The following is a 25593-nucleotide window of genomic DNA, read 5'->3' as shown; positions in this document are numbered from 1 at the left end:
AGGGTTGACAATATTATTACGTGAAAATGGGCTTACCTTCTGATACGATTTCATCAGTTTTAGGTTTTAACGGTCTTGTGTATTTTGGCCTATCATGTGTTTCTGGTGTAGTGTCTTCGATATCATCAGTTAAAGCTGTTAAGGGTAGTATAGTTTTGTCTTTATTTGACGTGTCTTTATGTTCCACTAAAGTGATAATATCTGCAACTTCCATTATTTCATCCTTACCTAACGGGATGCCATTTACTTTTTCTTGCTTTTCTGACAAATCGTCAATCTTTTTCTTTTTCTTCCTTACCACTACCTTTTCTACAACTTCTTCTGTAGTCATACCTTCCACTTGTTCAATTTCTTTAATAGGAATTTTCTCTATCATAACGACAGTTTCTTCTTCTTTGTCTGGAAGTAAATCCAGTTTTGTCTTATCAACTGTTTCTTCCGGGACAGCTTTTTTCTTAGGTTTTTTAATCTTCGTTTTACGTAGTGCTACATCTCCATCTGTTTCATCTTTCGGAAGTTCAGGAAGAGTTTCGGCTTGTATATTCAGGAATTTCTCCGAACCTTCATCTTCTGGTTTTTCTTTCTTCCAACCTTTTAAAATTATAGTTTCTGGTTCTTCCACAGGTTTTTCTTTTTGTGGTATTCGGAACTTTATTTCAGGTTCTTCTTTGGACTCTGGAGATTTTGGTTTTCCTGGGATTAATGGGATTTGTTCGATTTCTTGATCAGGTTTCTTTCGTTCTTCCTTAATATAAGGTTTTGGTGTCGGCTCAGGTTTAGCTTCTTCTGGTTTTTCAATCTCTTCGGGTACATACTTTTCAAGCTCCGGTCTATCAAAGTCAGTAGGTTTAAATTCTTCCTGCTCAAGTTTTGTCTTGGGTTTTCGTTTCGTTTCTTTAGATTCTGTTGTGTCTTTGTCTTTTCTTACAGGTTTCTTCGGAGTTTCTTCGATTCCTTCTACTTCTTTAGAAGGCACTTTCTTTAATTTAATTTCTTCAGATTGTGGTTCTTCCTGTGCAGGAATCTTACCTTTTTGTATGACCAATTTTTGTGGTTCCTCTGGTTTTCCTATCTTTTTCTTAGGCTTACGTTCATATATCGATTTATCTTCTATTTCCTCTAAAGGAATTTCTTTCAATTTTTCAAATTCCTGATCCAGTTTCTCTAATTCCGTTATTTCTTTCTCCGGCAACTTAGGTTTTCTAATCTTTTTCTTCAATACTTTAAGTGCTTCTTCAGTGTTTCTTGAAAGAATACCAACTTGAATAGGATTCTCTTCAAGAAGTGTAAGTTTCGGCTTTTGTAACTCTGGTGGATAATCACCAATAAATGTGATCCAACTGCGTAATAAGATCTTTGGAATTTTTGCCACAGTAGTATCTTTTTTCTTTGGTATTGCTACTTTTTTCAATTTTATTGAACCGAATTGTACAACATCTTGTGGCTCCATGTATTTTAATTTCGTTGGTTTTATTTCCTTTCTTTCTATTTTTTGTGGCACTAATTTTTGGAGCTCTGGAGGTAGTGGTTTCTTCTCTTTCTTTTTCTTTGTTGGTTCCCATTGTATCTTTTCTGGCATAGGTTCCAATACAGGTCTTTCATATTCTGGTTCTACCCACTCTTCTATATCATCTTTTTTAGGGATCTTCTTTTTCTTCTTTTTTGTGACAGGCTTTTCTTTTACTTCTTCTGGAACACTAATTTCTTCTTCTTTCTCAAGGTCTTCAAGTTTATCTAAGGTGACTATAATATCTTCTGGACTTGCTTCTTGGCTAGGAATCTGTTCTAGCAACTGTGCATCATCTGAAATAGGCTTTTTCTTAGGTTTTTTCAACTTCATTTTAGGTAGTGTCACACCTTCATCTGTTTCATCTTTTGGAAGTTCAGGAAGAGTTTCGACTTGTATACTCAAGAATTTTTCCGGACCTTCATCTTCTGGTTTTTCTTTCTTCCAACCTTTTAAAATTATAGTTTCTGGTTCTTCCTCAGGTTTTTCTTTTTGTGGTATTCGGAACTTTACTTCAGGTTCTTCTGTGGGTTCTGGAGATTTTGGTTTTCCTGGGATTAATGGAATTTGTTCGATTTCTTGATCAGGTTTCTTTCGTTCTTCCTTAATATAAGGTTTTGGTGTCGGCTCAGGTTTAGCTTCTTCTGGTTTTTCAATCTCTTCGGGTACATACTTTTCAAGCTCCGGTCTATCAAAGTCAGTAGGTTTAAATTCTTCCTGCTCAAGTTTTGTCTTGGGTTTTCGTTTCGTTTCTTTAGATTCTGTTGTGTCTTTGTCTTTTCTTACAGGTTTCTTCGGAGTTTCTTCGATTCCTTCTACTTCTTTAGAAGGCACTTTCTTTAATTTAATTTCTTCGGATTGTGGTTCTTCCTGTGCAGGAATCTTACCTTTTTGTATGACCAATTTTTGTGGTTCCTCTGGTTTTCCTATCTTTTTCTTAGGCTTACGTTCATATATCGATTTATCTTCTATTTCCTCTAAAGGAATTTCTTTCAATTTTTCAAATTCCTGATCCAGTTTCTCTAATTCCGTTATTTCTTTCTCCGGCAACTTAGGTTTTCTAATCTTTTTCTTCAATACTTTAAGTGCTTCTTCAGTGTTTCTTGAAAGAATACCAACTTGAATAGGATTCTCTTCAAGAAGTGTAAGTTTTGGTTTTTGCAACTCAGGTGGATAATCACCTATAAATGTGATTCTACTGCGTAATAATATTTTTGGAATTTTTGTAATTTTAGGTTCCTTCTTCTTTGGTACTACAACCTTCCGCAATTTTACTGTACCGATTTGAATAACATCTTCAGGTTTCGAATATTGTAGTTTTGTTGGTTTTATTTCTTTCCTTTCTATTCTTTGTGGTATTAATTTCTGTAACTCTGGAGAAAGCGGTTTCTTTTCTTTCTTCTTCCTTGGAACACTCTCAATTTTCTCATGCAATGGTTCTAAACTTGGTTTTTCATATTCTGCCTCTATCGAATCAGTTTCATACTTCTTAGGAATTTTCTTCTTTTTCTTCTTCAAATGAGCCACTTCATCCAGTTCTTTATCTGCTGGCATCACTGCCTCTATATCAACAGATTCTGTAATTGGAACTTCGGAAATTTTTACAGTTTCGTCTATATGAGTAGAAGGTATAAGCTGTTCATCCTTCGGTTTTTCTACAACAATCTCTTCCACTACATCCTCAGGTACACCAGTCTCAGTGATTCGTGTCTTTTTCTTTTTGATTACCTTCTTCAATGGCGTCTCAGTAATTTCCACGATCTGCTGTTCCTCCATGATCTTGGCTTCATCTCCAGTTTTCTGTATAATCTCTTCTGTTATCACAACTGCCTCACCTTTTTTGGTTGGCTTCTTTTTCCGTTTTATTATTTTCGTAGTCGGTGTTTCTGTTACTTCGATCACTTCTGGCTTTTCTTCTTTAGCTCCTTCTAACACTTCCAGAATTGGCTTCGCTTGCTCTTCCTTTGGCTTTTCAGTAACGATCTCTTCGACTACTTCCTCAGGTACACCAGCCTCAGTGATTCGTGTCTTCTTCTTTTTGATTACCTTCTTCAATGGCGTCTCGGTAATTTCCACGATCTGCTGTTCCTCCATGATCTTGGCTTCATCTCCAGTTTTCTGTATAATCTCTTCTGTTATCACAGTTGCCTCACCTTTTTTGGTTGGCTTCTTTTTCCGTTTTATTATTTTCGTAGTCGGTGTTTCTGTTACTTCGATCACTTCTGGCTTTTCTTCTTTAGCTCCTTCTAACACTTCCAGAATTGGCTTCGCTTGCTCTTCCTTTGGCTTTTCAATAACGATCTCTTCGACTACTTCCTCAGGTACACCAGCCTCAGTGATTCGTGTCTTCTTCTTTTTGATTACCTTCTTCAATGGCGTCTCAGTAATTTCCACGATCTGCTGTTCCTCCATGATCTTGGCTTCATCTCCAGTTTTCTGTATAATCTCTTCTGTTATCACAGTTGCCTCACCTTTTTTGGTTGGCTTCTTTTTCCGTTTTATTATTTTCGTAGTCGGTGTTTCTGTTACTTCGATCACTTCTGGCTTTTCTTCTTTAGCTCCTTCTAACACTTCCAAAATTGGCTTCGCTTGCTCTTCCTTTGGCTTTTCAATAACGATCTCTTCGACTACTTCCTCAGGTACACCAGCCTCAGTGATTCGTGTCTTCTTCTTTTTGATTACCTTCTTCAATGGCGTCTCAGTAATTTCCACGATCTGCTGTTCCTCCATGATCTTGGCTTCATCTCCAGTTTTCTGTATAATCTCTTCTGTTATCACAGTTGCCTCACCTTTTTTGGTTGGCTTCTTTTTCCGTTTTATTATTTTCGTAGTCGGTGTTTCTGTTACTTCGATCACTTCTGGCTTTTCTTCTTCAGCCCTTTCTAACACTTCCAGAATTGGCTTGGCTTGCTCTTCCTTTGGTTTTTCAATAACGATCTCTTCTACTACTTCTTCAGGTACACCAGCCTCCATGATTCGTGTCTTCTTCTTTTTGATTACCTTCTTCAATGGCGTCTCAGTAATTTCCACGATCTGCTGTTCCTCCATGATCTTGGCTTCGTCTCCAGTTTTTTGTATAATCTCTTGTGATATCACAGTTGCCTCACCTTTCTTGGTTGGCTTCTTTTTCCGTTTTATTATTTTCGTAGTCGGTGTTTCTGTTACTTCAATCACTTCTGGCTTTTCTTCTTCAGCCCTTTCTAACTCTTCCAGAATTGGCTTGGCTTGCTCTTCCTTTGGTTTTTCAATAACGATCTCTTCTACTACTTCTTCAGGTACACCCGCCTCAGTGATTCGTGTCTTCTTCTTTTTGATTACCTTCTTCAATGGCGTCTCAGTAATTTCCACGATCTGCTGTTCCTCCATGATCTTGGCTTCATCTCCAGTTTTCTGTATAATCTCTTCTGTTATCACAGTTGCCTCACCTTTCTTGGTTGGCTTCTTTTTCCGTTTTATTATTTTCGTAGTCGGTGTTTCTGTTACTTCGATCACTTCTGGCTTTTCTTCTTTAGCCCTTTCTAACTCTTCTAGAATTGGCTTGGCTTGCTCTTCCTTTGGCTTTTCAATAACGATCTCTTCGACTACTTCCTCAGGTACACCCGCCTCAGTGATTCGTGTCTTCTTCTTTTTGATTACCTTCTTCAATGGCGTCTCAGTAATTTCCACGATCTGCTGTTCCTCCATGATCTTGGCTTCATCTCCAGTTTTCTGTATAATCTCTTCTGTTATCACAGTTGCCTCACCTTTCTTGGTTGGCTTCTTTTTCCGTTTTATTATTTTCGTAGTCGGTGTTTCTGTTACTTCGATCACTTCTGGCTTTTCTTCTTTAGCCCTTTCTAACTCTTCTAGAATTGGCTTGGCTTGCTCTTCCTTTGGTTTTTCAATAACGATCTCTTCGACTACTTCCTCAGGTACACCAGCCTCAGTGATTCGTGTCTTCTTCTTTTTGATTACCTTCTTCAATGGCGTCTCGGTAATTTCCACGATCTGCTGTTCCTCCATGATCTTGGCTTCATCTCCAGTTTTCTGTATAATCTCTTCTGTTATCACAGTTGCCTCACCTTTTTTGGTTGGCTTCTTTTTCCGTTTTATTATTTTCGTAGTCGGTGTTTCTGTTACTTCGATCACTTCTGGCTTTTCTTCTTTAGCCCTTTCTAACTCTTCTAGAATTGGCTTGGCTTGCTCTTCCTTTGGTTTTTCAATAACGATCTCTTCGACTACTTCCTCAGGTACACCCGCCTCAGTGATTCGTGTCTTCTTCTTTTTGATTACCTTCTTCAATGGCGTCTCAGTAATTTCCACGATCTGCTGTTCCTCCATGATCTTGGCTTCATCTCCAGTTTTCTGTATAATCTCTTCTGTTATCACAGTTGCCTCACCTTTTTTGGTTGGCTTCTTTTTCCGTTTTATTATTTTCGTAGTCGGTGTTTCTGTTACTTCGATCACTTCTGGCTTTTCTTCTTCAGCCCTTTCTAACACTTCCAGAATTGGCTTGGCTTGCTCTTCCTTTGGTTTTTCAATAACGATCTCTTCTACTACTTCTTCAGGTACACCAGCCTCCATGATTCGTGTCTTCTTCTTTTTGATTACCTTCTTCAATGGCGTCTCAGTAATTTCCACGATCTGCTGTTCCTCCATGATCTTGGCTTCGTCTCCAGTTTTTTGTATAATCTCTTGTGATATCACAGTTGCCTCACCTTTCTTGGTTGGCTTCTTTTTCCGTTTTATTATTTTCGTAGTCGGTGTTTCTGTTACTTCAATCACTTCTGGCTTTTCTTCTTCAGCCCTTTCTAACTCTTCCAGAATTGGCTTGGCTTGCTCTTCCTTTGGTTTTTCAATAACGATCTCTTCTACTACTTCTTCAGGTACACCCGCCTCAGTGATTCGTGTCTTCTTCTTTTTGATTACCTTCTTCAATGGCGTCTCAGTAATTTCCACGATCTGCTGTTCCTCCATGATCTTGGCTTCATCTCCAGTTTTCTGTATAATCTCTTCTGTTATCACAGTTGCCTCACCTTTCTTGGTTGGCTTCTTTTTCCGTTTTATTATTTTCGTAGTCGGTGTTTCTGTTACTTCGATCACTTCTGGCTTTTCTTCTTTAGCCCTTTCTAACTCTTCTAGAATTGGCTTGGCTTGCTCTTCCTTTGGCTTTTCAATAACGATCTCTTCGACTACTTCCTCAGGTACACCCGCCTCAGTGATTCGTGTCTTCTTCTTTTTGATTACCTTCTTCAATGGCGTCTCAGTAATTTCCACGATCTGCTGTTCCTCCATGATCTTGGCTTCATCTCCAGTTTTCTGTATAATCTCTTCTGTTATCACAGTTGCCTCACCTTTCTTGGTTGGCTTCTTTTTCCGTTTTATTATTTTCGTAGTCGGTGTTTCTGTTACTTCGATCACTTCTGGCTTTTCTTCTTTAGCCCTTTCTAACTCTTCTAGAATTGGCTTGGCTTGCTCTTCCTTTGGTTTTTCAATAACGATCTCTTCGACTACTTCCTCAGGTACACCAGCCTCAGTGATTCGTGTCTTCTTCTTTTTGATTACCTTCTTCAATGGCGTCTCGGTAATTTCCACGATCTGCTGTTCCTCCATGATCTTGGCTTCATCTCCAGTTTTCTGTATAATCTCTTCTGTTATCACAGTTGCCTCACCTTTTTTGGTTGGCTTCTTTTTCCGTTTTATTATTTTCGTAGTCGGTGTTTCTGTTACTTCGATCACTTCTGGCTTTTCTTCTTTAGCCCTTTCTAACTCTTCTAGAATTGGCTTGGCTTGCTCTTCCTTTGGTTTTTCAATAACGATCTCTTCGACTACTTCCTCAGGTACACCCGCCTCAGTGATTCGTGTCTTCTTCTTTTTGATTACCTTCTTCAATGGCGTCTCAGTAATTTCCACGATCTGCTGTTCCTCCATGATCTTGGCTTCATCTCCAGTTTTCTGTATAATCTCTTCTGTTATCACAGTTGCCTCACCTTTCTTGGTTGGCTTCTTTTTCCGTTTTATTATTTTCGTAGTTGGTGTTTCTGTTACTTCGATCACTTCTGGCTTTTCTTCTTTAGCCTTTTCTAACTCTTCTAGAATTGGCTTGGCTTGCTCTTCCTTTGGTTTTTCAATAACGATCTCTTCGACTACTTCCTCAGGTACACCAGCCTCAGTGATTCGTGTCTTCTTCTTTTTGATTACCTTCTTCAATGGCGTCTCAGTAATTTCCACGATCTGCTGTTCCTCCATTATCTTGGCTTCATCTCCAGTTTTCTGTATAATCTCTTCTGTTATCACAGTTGCTTCACCTTTTTTGGTTGGCCTCTTTTTCCTTTTTATTATTTTCGTTGTTGGTGTTTCTGTTACTTCGATCACTTCTGGCTTTTCTTCTTTAGCCCTTTCTAACTCTTCTAGAATTGGCTTGGCTTGCTCTTCCTTTGGTTTTTCAATAACGATCTCTTCGACTACTTCCTCAGGTACACCAGCCTCAGTGATTCGTGTCTTCTTCTTTTTGATTACCTTCTTCAATGGCGTCTCAGTAATTTCCACGATCTGCTGTTCCTCCATGATCTTGGCTTCATCTCCAGTTTTCTGTATAATCTCTTCTGTTACCACAGTTGCTTCACCTTTTTTGGTTGGCCTCTTTTTCCTTTTTATTATTTTCGTTGTTGGTGTTTCTGTTACTTCGATCACTTCTGGCTTTTCTTCTTTAGCCCTTTCTAACTCTTCTAGAATTGGCTTGGCTTGCTCTTCCTTTGGTTTTTCAATAACGATCTCTTCGACTACTTCCTCAGGTACACCAGCCTCAGTGATTCGTGTCTTCTTCTTTTTGATTACCTTCTTCAATGGCGTCTCAGTAATTTCCACGATCTGCTGTTCCTCCATGATCTTGGCTTCATCTCCAGTTTTCTGCATAATCTCTTCTGTTATCACAGTTGCCTCACCTTTCTTGGTTGGCTTCTTTTTCCGTTTTATTATTTTCGTAGTCGGTGTTTCTGTTACTTCGATCACTTCTGGCTTTTCTTCTTTAGCCCTTTCTAACACTTCCAGAATTGGCTTCGCTTGCTCTTCCTTTGGCTTTTCAATAACGATCTCTTCGACTACTTCCTCAGGTACACCAGCCTCAGTGATTCGTGTCTTCTTCTTTTTGATTACCTTCTTCAATGGCGTCTCAGTAATTTCCACGATCTGCTGTTCCTCCATTATCTTGGCTTCATCTCCAGTTTTCTGTATAATCTCTTCTGTTACCACAGTTGCTTCACCTTTTTTGGTTGGCCTCTTTTTCCTTTTTATTATTTTCGTTGTTGGTGTTTCTGTTACTTCGATCACTTCTGGCTTTTCTTCTTTAGCCCTTTCTAACTCTTCTAGAATTGGCTTGGCTTGCTCTTCTTTTGGTTTTTCAACAACGATCTCTTCGACTACTTCCTCAGGTACACCAGCCTCAGTGATTCGTGTCTTCTTCTTTTTGATTACCTTCTTCAATGGCGTCTCAGTAATTTCCACGATCTGCTGTTCCTCCATTATCTTGGCTTCGTCTCCAGTTTTCTGTATAATCTCTTCTGTTATCACAGTTGCTTCACCTTTTTTGGTTGGCCTCTTTTTCCTTTTTATTATTTTCGCTGTTGGTGTTTCTGTTACTTCGATCACTTCTGGCTTTTCTTCTTTAGCCCTTTCTAACTCTTCTAGAATTGGCTTGGCTTGCTCTTCCTTTGGTTTTTCAATGACGATCTCTTCGACTACTTCCTCAGGTACACCAGCCTCAGTGATTCGTGTCTTCTTCTTTTTGATTACCTTCTTCAATGGCGTCTCAGTAATTTCCTCGATCTGCTGTTCCTCCATTATCTTGGCTTCATCTCCAGTTTTCTGTATAATCTCTTCTGTTATCACAGTTGCTTCACCTTTTTTGGTTGGTTTCTTTTTCCTTTTTATTATTTTCGTTGTTGGTGTTTCTGTTACTTCGATCACTTCTGGCTTTTCTTCTTCAGCCCTTTCTAACTCTTCCAGAATTGGCTTGGCTTGCTCTTCCTTTGGTTTTTCAATAACGATCTCTTCGACTACTTCCTCAGGTACACCAGCCTCAGTGATTCGTGTCTTCTTCTTTTTGATTACCTTCTTCAATGGCGTCTCAGTAATTTCCACGATCTGCTGTTCCTCCATGATCTTGGCTTCATCTCCAGTTTTCTGTATAATCTCTTCTGTTATCACAGTTGCCTCACCTTTCTTGGTTGGCTTCTTTTTCCGTTTTATTATTTTCGTAGTCGGTGTTTCTGTTACTTCGATCACTTCTGGCTTTTCTTCTTTAGCCCTTTCTAACTCTTCTAGAATTGGCTTGGCTTGCTCTTCCTTTGGTTTTTCAATAACGATCTCTTCGACTACTTCCTCAGGTACACCAGCCTCAGTGATTCGTGTCTTCTTCTTTTTGATTACCTTCTTCAATGGCGTCTCAGTAATTTCCACGATCTGCTGTTCCTCCATGATCTTGGCTTCATCTCCAGTTTTCTGTATAATCTCTTCTGTTATCACAGTTGCCTCACCTTTCTTGGTTGGCTTCTTTTTCCGTTTTATTATTTTCGTAGTCGGTGTTTCTGTTACTTCGATCACTTCTGTCATTTCTTCCTTAGCTCTTGCTAACTCTTCCAGAATTAGCTTGGCTTGCTCTTCCTTTGGTTTTTCAATAACGATCTCTTCCACTACTTCCTCAGGTACACCAGCCTCAGTGATTCGTGTCTTTTTCTTTTTGATTACCTTCTTAAATGGTGTCTCAGTAATTTCAATTATCTTCTGATCCTCCATGATCTTTGTCTCATCTGCTGTTTTTTGTACAGTTTCTTGTGTTATAACTGTATGTTGTCCCTTCTTAGTTTTTTTCTTTTTTATTACTTTTTTTGTTGGAGTGTCGACGACTTCTATTATTTCTTCCGGAATTTCTTTCGTTTCTTCTTCTGGTATTGTTTGTGCTACTTTTATGCCCCTTGCAATTTCAGTGGTCTCGCTTACTCTCTTCGTTTTTGGTTTGGTCAGAATTATTTCCTCTATTGTTTCCTCTTCTTGTTTTCTTTCAGTAGCTGTCCTAAACAGTTTTTCTATTGGTTTTTCTGTCGTTACTTCTTCTATGAAGTGTTCTTTCTTCTCTTTTCGTTTGGGTACTTTCCTTTGCTGATCCTGTTTTTTGTATTCCTCAAGTGGAGTATCCTCTATTTCTTCTATTTTTGTTGGTATTATTTCTTCCTCGTCTACAATGTCTGTTATTTCTTCTATTGACATAAATTGTTTTTTCGGTATTTGTGGTAAGGTTGATTTAATATTTTCTAATTCTTCTTCGATAACGACAACATTGTCTTCTTTTCCCAATGGCTTTTTCTTTCGTATAATTGTTTTCTTTGTTTTAATAGCTGCAGTATCTTCGTCCTTGCTGCCACGCCTAAATTTCGTTGTGTATTCTTCTGTCACCTCAGTATCAGATTCAAACGATGGTTGTGTTATATCGTGTTTTGTTTTGTGTGATAATGTGATTGTGGTGTCATGTTGCACTGGTGCTTCTTTTGTTTCTGAAATGTATACAGAACAGGTGTGATATGACAAAGATGTTGTAGGGAACTGACAATTTGTTGATTACTTTATTTGGTTTGACTTCTATGCTGCATGGATACATTGTTGGATATTGACAGGATTAATTTTAGTGGTATTTTATATTTTTATATTATCCTGTGATACAATACGTAATGATTTAAGTGGAAAGGATATAAATAATATCTATCGATGAACATTATGTGTATCTGTATTACATTGTTGAACAGATAATGTATACAGATATAAACAAGGTCATATACCTTGTTTAATCGAGTATGATATTGGTTATTTTTGTGATGATATATATATTTGTGATTAGTGGTGCATTTGTATACTTGTGTTGTATAGTGTTTGTTTTCAGACCGATTATCAAAATGTATTGATTGTTTGTGAATTTTTACCCCGTTTCTTGATCTCCATCTGACTGTATTTATAATGTACTTTCTACTTACCTATTTATCACGATTGCTTGCTACTTAGATACCTATGCATTATTTTCATTTTTTATTGAATATTATCATTTTACACAGTTATAGTTCTTTTTTATTCACCAGAATAATTTATTAACATTCTAATTTATTTAAAGATAAAACTCTTTTCCCGGTTCATTTGTTAGATATCATTTCAATTGGTCATTTCTGAATATTGTCACGTCCATTGGTCAGCAATTGTCATATAGATTTACTATGGTAATACTCACCTATTACATTTTTCAGACGATCAGCTTCAATTGAGACATTTGCTACCTTTGTAAATGGCATAATGGATTCGAGCAAGACTGATTCACATTCTCCAACATTTTCCAATTCTGTGACAATAATACTTTTCTTGGGTTCCTCAAGTTCATGTGCTTTTTTACTTTCTGGTTTTATAATTTTAAATTCCGGAGCTGTATCTTCAACAAGAATTTCAGTTTTTACAGCAACTTCTGTTTTCACAACATCAGGCAATGCACTAACTTCCTTTATCATTTCTTTAACTTCTTGTTTACTTTCTTTTTCAGTTGTCATAATTTGAGTTACTTCAAAACTTTCGGACGTTCGAAAAGTAACCTCAGCTGTTGCCAATGACATGGTTTTGTCGATAACAAGATTATGTTCACTTTCCTGTGGGACCATTTGCATCTCTTCGAAACTTTCATAAGGTATCTGTTCAGGTATTATAGTTTTAGTCTCTGGTATAGTCGTCTCAGCAAGACTTTCTGTCGTTAACGATGCTATTACTTGAGATTTTTGAGCAACTTGTATGCCAAACAAACTAGGTTGAGCAGTTTGTTTCGTTGGTTCTTCTGGAGTTGGAAGGCCTTTCTCTATTTCGTTGGTTGCAACTTCTGATATTGACAGTGAACTTAGTTCCTCTAATTGTAGTCTACCTTTTTGTTCTTCTGGTAGTTTTGGCTTCTCTAATTGATCTACATTTGTTACTGTCAATACTTCAGATATTTCTGCGGCCTCGATACTTAACATATTTGGAAAAGCTTTACGTTGCGTGGGTACATCTGGGTTTGGCAAAGTTTTCTCTGTTTCACTGAAAATAACTTCAGAGACTACGAGCGAACTTAATTCATCTACTTCCGGTTTTCTTTTCTGACTTTCAGGTTTCTCAAGTTTTGGCATTTCTTCTACATTAGAGAGCGTTAAAATTTCAGTTTTTTCGGCAACTTCTCTGGTAAGTAATTTTGGTTTTGCTATCTTTTGATCAGGTTTTTCTGGACTTATTAAAATTTCCTCTGATTCATTTGAGATTATTTGACAAACGGATACTGATGTTAATTCTTCTAAATAAGGTTTACCTTTCTGTTCTTTCGGTATTTCAGGTTTTTCCATTTCTTCGACGTTACTTACGGATAACACTTGACTGGTTTCGGCAACTTCTCTGCCGGAGAATAAAGATATTGCCGTAAATTTATGTGGCAGTTCTGGACTTGGTAAGACATCTTCAGTTTCATGAGAAACTACTTGGGACACTAATACAGAAGACAATTCCTCTAACTGAGGTTTTCCTTTCTGTTCTTCAGGCTTAATTAATTTAGAAAATTCTTCTGCATTTGTCATGGTTAATACTTGACTTGTTTCTGCCACATCTCTGCCAAATAAACTTGGTTGTGCTGTTTTTTTAGCAGGTTTTTCTGTTACCGCCAATACGTCTTCCATTTCGTTAGATAATATTTGCGAAATGGTTAGAGGTGATAATTCTTCAAAACTTGGATATCCTTTTTGTTCATCGGGTATTTTGGACTCAACCAATTGTTCTGTAGTGGACACAGTCATCACTTGCATCGTTTGGGCTACATCTCGACCAAGAATATTTGCTTGTGCCTCTCTTTCAGTAGGAACTTCTGGACTAGGCATTGTTTCTTCTACTTCGTGAGATATTATTTGGGATATTGTTAATGAAGATAACTCTTCTAAACCTGGTTTACCTTTATACTTTTCAGGCTCTTGGGATGATATTAACTGCTCGGCGCTTGTCATAGTAAATACTTGACTAGTTTCAGCGATATCTCTACCAAGTAAACTAGATTGAGCGACCTTTTCCGAAGGTATTTCTGCAGTAGGCAAAGTTATTTCAGCTTCGTTTGAAACTATTTGTGATACAGTTAAAGGCGTTAATTCCTCCAAACCAGGTTTACCTTTTTCTTCTTTCGGTACTTTTGTACTTAGATTTTGCGTTTCGGTGCTAGTCATTACCTCGGTTGTTTCAGCTACTTCTCTACCGGAAATATTTAAGTGAGCTGTTTGATCCTTTGGAACTTCTTTCTGTAATAATACATCTTCTGTTTCATTTAAGATTATCTCAGAAACGGATACACTTGACAATTCTTCAACTTCCACTTTTGTTTGTTTTTCTTCGAATTTAATATGTTCCGTTATGTCTTCAGCACTTCCTATAGTTACAACCTGTAAGGTTTCAATAGCCTCTTTACTTAACAAGTTTGCAAGTGCTTGTTGTTCTTTTGGAACGGTTGATGCAGGCAAAATCTCTTCGGTCTCATTGGAAATAATTTCAGTAACTGTAACCGTACTTAAACCTTCCAAATGAGTTTTTCCTTTCTGTTCAGTTGGTTTAAAATCTTTTCCTTCGAATGTATCTTCTCGTTCACCTAATGTTGTTTCCGTTTCAATAATAGCTTCGATAGGAATTTGTGATAAATTTGCTTGAGAGGAAATTGGTTGTTCTTTGCGAATCTCTTCTACACTTTGCATACCTTCTACTAAAGATTTTTGTACCGTCTCAAATAGTCCAATTTCAGTTGTAGCTTGTACTTCTTGTCGCTTAGGAACGACATTAAACACATCTTCTTTATCTTCGGTAATAATTTCAGAAATCTGCAAAGATTTGATCTGTTGGAAATCGATGTCTGCTTTTTGCATCGATGGTTTAAAAGTACCTTCAAAGGTTTTCTCACTTTCTTCGACCAAATTCTGTTCTACGATAATACTTTCAAATGTATCATGATGGGCTGTTGCTTTTTGTGGTGTCACACCTCGATCGATGTCTTTTTCAGGAATATTAACTTGCGATTCTACGAGCGTTGTTTCAATCGTACCATGTTCTGTAATGACTGTAGAAGAAGCTGTTTGTGACGAGGCAAGTTCTTTTGTTTGTAAAGATGTTTCTAGCTCAGCCGAAGTAACTTCGGTAACCGAAATACTGTGACCCTCTTCAAATACGGTATTGGCGGTACTAGAAATTGTTTTAGGATATTTATCGAAGAAACCTTCACTTTCTGCGCTAGGAATATCTTCAATAATTAGTGGCTCTAATGTATCTTGTTTTGAGTGGGCTTTCACTTCAGTTTTCTCAAATGGTTTCACAGAACCAGTACTTTGTTCTATTAACAATTCCGATGTTTCAGCAACATCCATTCCAATTTTCGTTAATTTCACTTGTGCAGTACTATGCGTATATTCTGGTATTGTCATGATATCTTCCTTATCTTGTGTTAATACAGTGTCAATTATTATACTTTTTTCTTCGACAAAACCAATTTCCGCACTATGTTTATCGAATTCTAATTTATCTGAAAATACAGCACTTTGTTCTTGGGGAATTGTTTCGTTGATCTTTATAGATTCTAAAATAGATTGAGTAGAATGTGCTTCCGATACAGCTGGTTTAGTTGCTTTGGGTAATGTACCAAGACCTTCACGCAAGTTGACTTCAAGATGTTCCGCAACTTCTTTAGCATCTAACATAGGTATTGCCATTTTTTCTGAAGGCTTCTTTTCCAGAAGAAGTTCTGATTCCACGTCTTGTGTAATAGTAGTTTCTGTGATTGCTATGAATCTATTATCATCTAGAGCAACACGTGCTTTAGTCGATGTTAATGGCACTTTCTCTACACTGTCTATTTCTTTCTCGCCTAAAATCTCTTCAGTCAATTGAATCGTTTCGTAAGGCTTTTGCTCGATGTGAGCGGTTGCTGATGGCGCTTTAATTATGTCCAATTTACCTGTGCTCAAATCAGTTACAATTTCAATCTTTTCAGCAACTTCGTGTCCTGTAGTAATAACTGGCATAGCTTCTTGACTTCTATCTCGAAAAGTGGTAAGGGTATCTTCTTTGTCCGATATATTGACTTCCATAACAGTTGTAACGCGTTTACCTTCTTCTATAGACGTATGAATTTCGTGAGGCGTTGGTTTGAATTTTCCTTCGAAGGGTGCTTCTTGATCTTGAGGGATATCCTGAGTTATTAATAAACTTTGTTGCATTTCCTGTGTAGCGATTGCAGTTTTTGCATCTGGTTTCTTTATATGGACTTCACCAATGGAATCTTCAGTAGTTATCGTAGTTGTTTCTGCGATTCCATGAATTAAATCTATTCCAGGAAAAGCTGAATGCTTCGATGGTTGTTCTTCAGGCACATAAATAGATTCTTTTTCAACGGTTGTCACTTGAGATATGGTGACACTTGTTCTATCATATTCTAAACCTACGTTCGCAGTTTTATTTTCTGGTATTAATGTTGGTAAGAATTGATCTTCACTTTCTTGAACGGTTGGTTGTGATTCGATTAGCGGTATCAAAGGTATGTGTTCCGATTTCACCGTTGACGTAGATAGTTTTTCTTTAATTAATTCTGCGGTAGTATAGTCTACAATTTGTATCATCGTTTCAGCTACCGCATGACCCTCCGCATAAGTTTTTCCTGCTTTTCTAACTTCAGGAATTTCTCCTGGCTTGTATTCACTTTCTTTATCTTCGGTAATAACTGTAGATATTTGTATACTTTTTTCCTCTACTAGAGCTAGATCTGCTGTTGCTTGAATAGGTAATTTATCTCTGGAGAATGGTGCTTCAGATTCAGTTGCTTGTATCTCTGATGTTACTATTGTTTCCAAAGGAACATTCGAAGGTGTTGCAATAACTGATAATGCTTTTGAATCTTCAACTTTTCCCACACTCAGATCTACAGTAATTTCTTCTTTTTCAGCGATTGGATGACCAACTATTTGAATACCAGCCTTCTTTTCGACTGGTTTCTCAGGAATTTCAAGAATAGCTTCTTTGTGTGCCGCAATTTCTGTACTTTCTGTTACAGAAAATAATTCATTTATTCCTACTTCCGCTTTATTACCTATAACAGGTTTTTCTTGAAATTTTTTCTCAGTCTCTGAGATAATTGTTTCGATCTGAATAATACTTTCAAAGGGTAAATGTTCTTCCTTGGCGGCTGCAGTAGTAAGAGCTGAAATATCTAAAATTCCTGGATGAGTGGCTGTTGTAATTTCTATCTGTTGAGCAACTTTATGAGCATCGAAAGCAGCTACTGCTTTCTCACCTTCGATAGGTGCTGCCGGTGTATAATCCTTTTCTTTATCAGATGTTATAGTTTCTAATATACTGACTCCGTAATCTTCGTCGAAAGTAATATTAACTTTTTTATTCTCTGGTTTGATGAACGTTGGAAGAGGTTGTTCTAAATCACCGGTTGATATTTCCGACGTGATTAAACTACGGAAAGTAATGTGATCTGTTGTAGCTGTAGCAGAAAGTACTTCTTCTTTTTTGAAATCAGCAATGTTATCTGTAGCAGTTGTTTCACTTGTTTGAGCTACCACGTGTGTGGGTATATCGAGCATTACAGATTTTGATTCTGGCTTTTCTTCTTTGGGTAAAGTGCTTTCCTTATCTCCAGGAATTACCGAAGAAACAATTACACTCTCGCCCATTATAAATTCCAGATTAGCTTTTCTATCAGATGGTTGAATTTCAGACAATGGAGCTTCTTTTTCTATGGTTTCAACTTGTTCAGAAATGGTAGTTTCAAACGGTAAAAAGGTTGTTTGCGACTGTGCGGTTTTGGCAGGTTCAATCGGTAATTGGGACAAATCAGTATCGCTTATTATTTCGAATTTAGATGCCACATTTTGTGTGATAATATCTACGTTTGCTTCCACACCTTTTGGTTTAGAATCCTTAGTAAATTCTCCTTCTTTTTCTTCAGGATGTATCATGGCGATTTCAAGACCCTCTCCTTCTTCAAAAGTCACTCCAACTTTTTTGCTTTCTGGTTTCAGGTCCACTTGTAATGGTGATTCTTTTTCCGACACTGATATTTCAGTTTGTTGTACGATATTTAACCCACTTTGTTTTTGAGTTGCACTTTCTTCTTTCGGTTTTTCTTCCTTAAGAATATTAATGTTACTAGCAATAATAGTTTCTTGCATTTCTGCTACTTCGTGCGCGGCGCTGATGTTCATAGCTATTTTACGCTCTTTTGGTACTTCTTCGATCGTTAACTTTTCTTCGTTTAACATGGTCGTAATTTCACTAACCATTAATGTATCCGGCCTTGTACAAAATTCTATATCTGCGCTTTGTTCGATAGGACGTACGTCTATATCTCTTAGTTTTTCTGTTTCCGCTATGTTCGTTTCTGTTACAATCAGTTCTTCTAGAGTCTCTTGCTGCTGAATTGCCTTTCCTGTTTTGGGAGTCTCGTCAATTATAGAACCAGTGGATTGTTGTATTAAAGTTTCTGATTGTGATGCTATGGTATGACCTGTTATGGATGTTTGAACGATATAATCCTTAGGTTTCTCCATAGGAGCATATGTCATCTCTTTATCGTGCGTAACGATCTCGAGAATGCTTAATCCACTTTTCGCTTCAGTATAATCTACATTTGCAACTTTCTGTTCTGGTTTTACATCGGCATTATAAATATCCTCTTTCTCCGCAGTTTCTTGTATCGCTACGTAAATACTTTCCAGAGGAATTCGAGATTCTTCAGCTGTTCTTGAAGCGGGTCTCTCCTGTGGAACGAATTCATTAGTAGGGGATTCGGTTCTTATTTCCTGTGATATAGGAGCGTTATGTGTTATAAAATCTGTTGTAGCAAATGCGCCTTTGACATCAGATATTGTAGTGTATTCAGCTTCTTTTTCACTAGTTATGACCATGGTTGTATGAACGCTTTCGATTTCATCGATTGCTACTTCAGCTTTTTTCATATCAACAACTTTGTCTTCTTTTACCGGAGTTAATCCTTCAGCCGGAATTGTTTCTTTTACTACTGTTTCCTGCAAGCTTACTGCGCCAACTGCAGCTACTGCCGATGATGGAACTTCTTTGATAACTTCACCTACGTTACCTTCAGGATGAGTTTCCTCAATTTGTAGAGATACAACTGGATGAGTTGGTACAGTTTTACCGCGATGAGACTCTGGTAATTCGAATATCTTCAAATCAGTTTCCTTTTCTACCGAAGTGGTTTGGAATACTTCTATGCCCCGCATTGCATCATATGATGTTGCAACTGTACGTTCTTCAGGCTTTACAGCTTCTTCCAACTTGGATTCCTTATCGTGCGCAAGAGTCTCGTGTATCATTTTAGCTTCTATTAACTCCACAGATACGCTGCCACTTTCCGATACGTATTTTAACTCATCTTTAAAATCTGATGGGTAATCAGCTGTTTGAACTTGAGATACCTGTAAATATTCTTCTGGTCTAATCGAAGTTTCCGCTAAAATTGCTGTCGGTTTGTGATCGCTAGTGTATGGTCCCTCTGATTCTTGTACCATCGTGCTCATGACAGAACCAATTTCTAACGTAGAGATTGATGTTTCAGCAAGTTTAGTAGCTGGCTTTTCATCTGGCTGATAATCTTGTTCTTTTTCGGAAGTAATTGTTTCGACTGTCGTAGCCGAAGTAATTTCGATAATGCTCAGATCCGCTTGTACAGTTTTACTTTCTTCTACTTTTAGATCTGTTTCTCTCTGTTGTGTATCAACGGTAGATACTGTGACTCCTTCCAACAAAGTGATTTTATCCGTTGCTTCGAAAGTATCTGCTTTTCGATCGGGAACAAAAATACCCTCGCTTTCCTGAATTAGATTTTGCTGAACGATAGCGGTCTCATTGTCATAAGAAATACCGATCTTAGCTTTTTGACTAGGTGGCAATTTACCTGGCACATACTCACCCTCCTTTTCAGGAGCATGTAATTCTTCTGTAATTCTTTGCCTCTGTGCAATGACCGATTGTGTTGCGACCTCTGTAGGTACTATCAGTTCTGGATAATATTTTCCAGGTTTATCTTCGACACAAACTTCTTCTATGATCAATGGTTCGGTAGCGGTAACGTTCACCCTAGGTTTTGTAGGAATAGTTTTGATAGGTACGAGTTTGTCTTCTACTAAACCTTCTTGAACCTCGTAGACGGAAAGTCCTACTTGAGGCAAGAAATTATCCTCGGCTTTCACCGCGAGTGGCGAAATAAAATCTTCCGTAGGTACTTCGTTCTGACTAATTATTGTTTCAGAAATCGTTGCAGCTTCTTGTAACGTCAAACTAGTATCGGCTCTTCTCGAAACTTCTGGTTTACTCAACGTAAGATCAGATAAATCGGCATCGTTAGTTAATATTTCGCTTACTACCAAACTTTCGGACGGTGTAACGCCTGGAGTCGCCGCATAAGTACTTGGTTTAAATGTATCTACAAATTCGCTAGCCGTAGCCTGAGTATTAGTTTCCGTGATAGAGTAAGGTTCCACGGTTGAAATTGAAACTGATGCTTTTTGTCCAATTGGTTTTTTAACATCAATGCTATCAATTTCTTTTTCTTGTACAGGTTGTAGATGTTCTGTTAGAGCACTAACCGTATCCACAGCTAGTTGAGCTTTCTCGACTTTGGGTTTACCAGGAGCTTGTTCAACGGTACGACTGAAAGGAACTACTTCATGAAGTTGACCAGGTACGTTTAATACGACAGAAGGCATGAATTTATCTCGTTTGATTTCGAATTCTTCTACTTCTTCAAATTGAATTTCGTCCTCACCGGTAGCTGGTCTCTTTGCTTTCAATTGTTTACGCTTGCGAATTATTTCCTCCTCTATTACCTTTTCTTCTATCTCTTTTTCCTCTTCCTCTTTTTTCTCTTTTACTTTTTTCACAATATCTACTTCTTTTGGAATCAGTCTGCCCTTTGAATCCCTTTCAATGACAATAATTTCTTCTTCTATGTCCTTTATATCCTCTTTCTTCTTCTCCTTTTCAATCTCTTGGATTTCCTCGATTTCTACTACCTGAACCCCCTCATCCCTATCCTGCGGTTTATCTTCAATGCGATCCTTTGGTTTTCTATCTTTTCGCTTGCGTAGTGTTGTGTGTGCCTGCCGTGTGTCCTCGTATTCTGCGGAAAGTATGTGAGATTTTTTGTGTAAGACGCGATGTGTTTCAAGTGTTACCGCTACTTCTGCTTTTTTTTTTTACTAGCTTTAGTAACTTCTTCCTTCCGCCTACTTTTACCTATATATACACTCTTGCAGATTTCATGCGACGAATCAGATAGTTATGCTAAAAACGCTTTCGATCCATTTTACATGAGTCATACTTGTGTTTTTTTTTTGGAAAAATTACTAATCTTTTTCTATAAATAATATAAATTGATGTGTTTGCAAATAGTAGCATATCGTGGACATGGTTCATGTAAAATAAATCTTTCTCATACAAGATCGTGCTTCAACGAAACGGGATACAACCTACACGAGCTAAAAAAAAATTCAACGAACAGTAAAAACGAACAAAAATGAGTAATTTGTGTTTTATGCTGTTTAATCGTCTTCCAACGATGTCGTATTTTTTTGTTTCGAAATATATTTTTATGTATTTAAGAATATTGTGATTATTTGTTCGAATTTGATGAAATTGCCGAGTTTAGTTTTCAATGATATTACGACATTTTTGGAATATTGTGCTGTGTCATTCATGTACAGGCATGTGTCATGCGTTGCTTGAGAAACAGGTGATGTAAGTGTAGAAATAGAAGATTGTGTAGAAAGAAAAGATGATAGTTCTTAAAGAAGTCAAACCAACATAGACACCAACGAAATAATATGAATGTTATATATTACACAGTTATTTGCAAATTATCCTTGCTATTAACGCTCGCTAATTATTTATTTCATTTAATCAATACTATCATAGAAAAAACACACCAGATGCTGTGAATATATAACTTAATACGTAATAATTTCGGAGTAATTATCACTTCGGAATGATATTTCTGGATTTTTTTGTTTTTTTATAGGAACACTTGCGTGTAATATAATAGTATATTACGTTGCAAGTTAAGTTTAGAATTAAAGAAATTCATGAAAAAAATCACTAAAAAGCACTGATAATTATTAACGATTGCATTCACTACTTACATCGATTTATGTCTCAGCATGACGAAGCTCTGATTTTAAAGCTGCAATACTCGAGGCGTGATTGGGGATATGGTTTTGGGAGATAATTAAAATGTGGATATAGAGGTTACTGCGCGTGGAAAGCATAGCGGCTTAAGCAGAAATCAATTGCACTGCTATTTTGATTCGATCAAGTAAAGCTTCATGCATCTGAAAGAATAAAAAGATCAAACGTAGAAAGCATATCGTTAAATGGCTGCAATTTTCTGTTTAACTGGTTAATAAATGATTCGTGAATGTTACTATTTTTATTTCATAAAAAATAAATCCATCTTTTCTCTTTTCTTTTCCTTTTTTTTTTTAAAGAGATACGTATGATGGATAAAATATGATGTATCGATAGTAAAATTAATACCATAATCGTCCAAACTTTAATAATTATAATTACTTTTCGATTATTCGTAATAATAGTCGTGATATCAATTACACGAAGAATGAGAAATTACGGTGTAACTAATGAATAATTTATCTATTCATTCATCAAATATAGATATTATTAATTAACCCATGCATCGTAACTCGTTCTATCAAACCTTTAATTTCTTGAATATCCTGCACGTGAATGGCTTTCCTTTCGTCTCTTCTTTCTGTAATCAAAAATGTTCGTCGTTGCTGTTGCATTTTGGGAAGAGAAAATGAACAAACAAACAAAATGCAGATAAGTTATGGCACAGATATGAAAAATAATGTTTATTCAGCGATGATAAATATTGTACAATGTATAAAAAAAAAAAAACAATGTCAAATATTTCTTTTCACGTTAGGAAGCATTGCTCTATAATATCAAAATTATTAATGCTTAATTTAATTCAATACACCTAGGTCTGGCGTAATTATAATAATAATTAAACAGAATTCATAAATAATAAACGCTTATGCTAAGCCACCACTCAAGTAAATTGGAAAAATCAAATTGTTGACAGCCATTTACAGTTCGATGTAATTTTGAATTGTTTGTTAAAAATATCACACACCACGCAATCTCGACTTACCCATGATATGGACTTCTGTCTTATGGACGGCATCGATTCTTTCCATAACGCGTTGCTCGGTTTCAACCTGAAGGCATTTCATTATAATGATCGAAAAAGAGATCTCAATGTTAGGATAGGGACGTTAAAAAAAAAAAAAAGAAATAAAAAGGAAATCATCCTGGCTTTCTAAGCCGTACCTCAGCCACTTCTGTGACTTCCCAAGCACGTGGACGGAAGTCTTCGGGTACGAAGTGCGTAATGACCTCCTCCACCGTGGCATGTTGCAATTCGATCATTCTCATAAAAGCCCTGAAGCCAATAGTTGCAGCTACAATGCTCTCGTCGGTAGTCGTTTCCTCGGTTAATACTTGACTGATAAGAGGCCCATGACCTTCGCGTTCAACTAATTGGACTAAAGCGTTTTGTGCATCCGGAGTTCTCAAGGCTGGAAACTTGTCGGTGGTGTAGAGACTCTCATTTATTTCTGTAACCGATACACCCTGTCGTACGAGATAACCGATGGTAGCCAATTCACGTAGAGGACTTTCACCGGGTCCGAATTCCTTAGCCTGAAGAACTTCAAGGATCTCCTCAACTTCTCGCGCAATGTGCTCTCTTTCTTTCTCGAGGATTTCTTCCACCGTTATCTCTTCGCGAATTCTTGTCTTTTCACCTTTCTTCTTTTTCTTTGGTTTCTCTTCGACGATTTCTTCGGTTTTTACCTGCGTTATTTCCACCTGTCCATGACCAATCACCTTCTTCGCTTTCTTTTGCTTCGTCTCCGTTCGCTTGATCTCTTGAAGATCGCTTTCCGTACGAACTTCCGACACAGATAATGTCTCCAATACCTCTGACGTTACCTCGCTCGCACGATCGACCGTTTTCTCCACTTTGAAATCGGTAGCAACATCTTCTGGTCTTATTTCCGAAACTACCGTACTTTCACGTTCCTCGATTATCGGCTTTGCTTTTTCTTTAGTCGATGTCATTTCTCGTGGTTTCCGGTCATCGATCTTCTTCAACGAAGGCGTAGCTTCGATTATCACGGGTTCTTGAATAGGGACGATTTTCTTAGCCCGAGAAACCTATATATAAGAGCGAAAATGATATTTCGCGTTTAATAAATCCCTCTTATCTGTAACGAGTTTTGTTTTAACGATGTATTTTATTACCTCTTTTGTCTTCTCTTCGAAAGTCGTTGCACTTTCAAGTATTTGGGTTTCTTCGATATCGGCAATTTTCCTAAAGGAATAACAATATAAAGATAATGAAATCAAGGATTTAATGGTTTTAGAGAATTTTTTTATTAAGATACTATACTCACTTATCTTCAGGCTGTTCTTTGCTTATCGGCTGCTCTTTAACGATCTCTTTCTTATCGACTTTTACACGTTCAGTCTTGACTTTTTCTTTCTGTTCTTTTGCCTTTTTCAATTCCGGTTTCTTCTTTCTGTGTATTTCTTTCTTCTGTTTAACTTCCACCACTTCTTCAGCTTCATCCTCCGACATCGGTCTCCAGTCGCTTCCAGTGCCTGTAAATAACTCGTTATTAACTTTTCACGATTATTATGAATTTTATAGATTTTTTAGATCTATCGATCAATAAGCTTTACCAGTCACGCGTAATTTGGCCTTTGTTATCGTCAGACCAATTTCACTTGTAGCTTTACAAACGTAAATAGCTTCGTCTTCTCGGTTAGCTTTCAAAATAGTTAGCGAAGTTTTTTTCTCGTTGTCCAGGATACGGACTTTGATATTATCCGTATTCATTATCAATTTGTCATTTTTGTACCAAACAACGTCTGCGTTTCAAAATGATTTGTATTGTTAATAAAAATGAGAATTTTTTTTTTAATTATTTTTTGATTATAAAGTTATTACCTGGAGCAGGATTACCGGAATATATGCATTCGAACACAACTTTTTCTCCTTCATTTACATAAGCGTCTGTTATTTCTTGAATAAATCGTGGTATGGATTGCGTGGCTGTAATCAAAGTACGTTGTTTATATGAAAATATTCAAGGTCATATATAATTTTTATTAATGTTTATTCCTTACCTGGTTGTAATTGTGATGATCGTGTGATTGATATGATTCCAATGTCAGTAATCTGATTAGACGAAAAACACAAACATACACACAAAAAATCGTGCAAAAAGTAATTAGATAGAAATTAATATTTCTTTGTGTTAGTGATGAGAAGAATATACCTGACATTGTCCCTCTTTCATCCTCACTATGATGTTCGTATGATACTTCGGATGTGGAGACGTTACTGGCTAAACCAAGATTTCCACTGCATTGACTTTCGAGAAGCAAAAATTCTTGTAATTCCTCTTGACTATCCGCGGTATGTAATTGCTGAAATGCTTCTAATTCAATTTCTCGTGGTTCTAAAGGATACATCCTTGAATCCAACGTCAAGTTTCCAAAGTGACGTTCTTTGGACCATCTTGGTACTGGTATTCTAGATTTCGGATAAGTATGATATTTTCTTGAGTGCTCGTACTTCACATTGTTGTCCGTTACTTCTTTCCTTGTACGGGGTTCTTGTATATCAGTTTTGAAAAATCGAGCATCCAATTTATTTTGACCGCTAGTTGACGATGCTTCGCTGTTTTCTTCGATCGGCGATAAATAAAACGTTGTTTCTGGTACGTTTAAAAATGTCGTACGCTCGGAGTTTAAACCGAGTTGACCTTGAATTTTTCTTTCCGATTTCGGCGGAGGAAATTCATCGAAGTCTAATGTGATTTTCAGTTTACCTTTTTTCATATCCTTTGTTTCGTTAACATTTTTATCCATGACAACTTCATCGACGTGAACTTCGCATCTTTTTATTTTATCGCTATCTTGAT

At 37.1% G+C, this 25593-nt stretch overlaps 1 protein-coding gene across 2 annotated transcripts in view; it reads right to left on the bottom strand.

Annotated features, from left to right (window-relative positions):
* The window catches only part of LOC127069216 (titin), a 126850-nt gene that overhangs the window by 16972 nt on the left and 84285 nt on the right, over nt 1-25593 (bottom strand). For both annotated transcript variants that reach the window (XM_051005999.1, XM_051006000.1), the window contains 14 exons: nt 24615-24719; nt 24347-24535; nt 24058-24265; nt 23906-23975; nt 22931-23818; nt 22752-22818; nt 22293-22346; nt 11757-20702; nt 9385-11034; nt 8113-8430; nt 7370-7476; nt 6416-7051; nt 4826-5461; nt 37-3235 (listed from right to left, as the gene is read on the bottom strand). In XM_051005999.1, coding sequence (XP_050861956.1) covers nt 37-3235; nt 4826-5461; nt 6416-7051; nt 7370-7476; nt 8113-8430; nt 9385-11034; nt 11757-20702; nt 22293-22346; nt 22752-22818; nt 22931-23818; nt 23906-23975; nt 24058-24265; nt 24347-24535; nt 24615-24719 — 17073 coding nt within the window. The remainder of the gene's footprint in view (nt 1-36; nt 3236-4825; nt 5462-6415; nt 7052-7369; nt 7477-8112; nt 8431-9384; nt 11035-11756; nt 20703-22292; nt 22347-22751; nt 22819-22930; nt 23819-23905; nt 23976-24057; nt 24266-24346; nt 24536-24614; nt 24720-25593) is intronic.

Source organism: Vespula vulgaris, chromosome 14 (genome assembly GCF_905475345.1).
Source record: "Vespula vulgaris chromosome 14, iyVesVulg1.1, whole genome shotgun sequence".
NCBI classification, from domain to species: Eukaryota; Metazoa; Arthropoda; class Insecta; order Hymenoptera; family Vespidae; genus Vespula; species Vespula vulgaris.
This window is presented reverse-complemented; position numbering and strand designations above follow the sequence as displayed.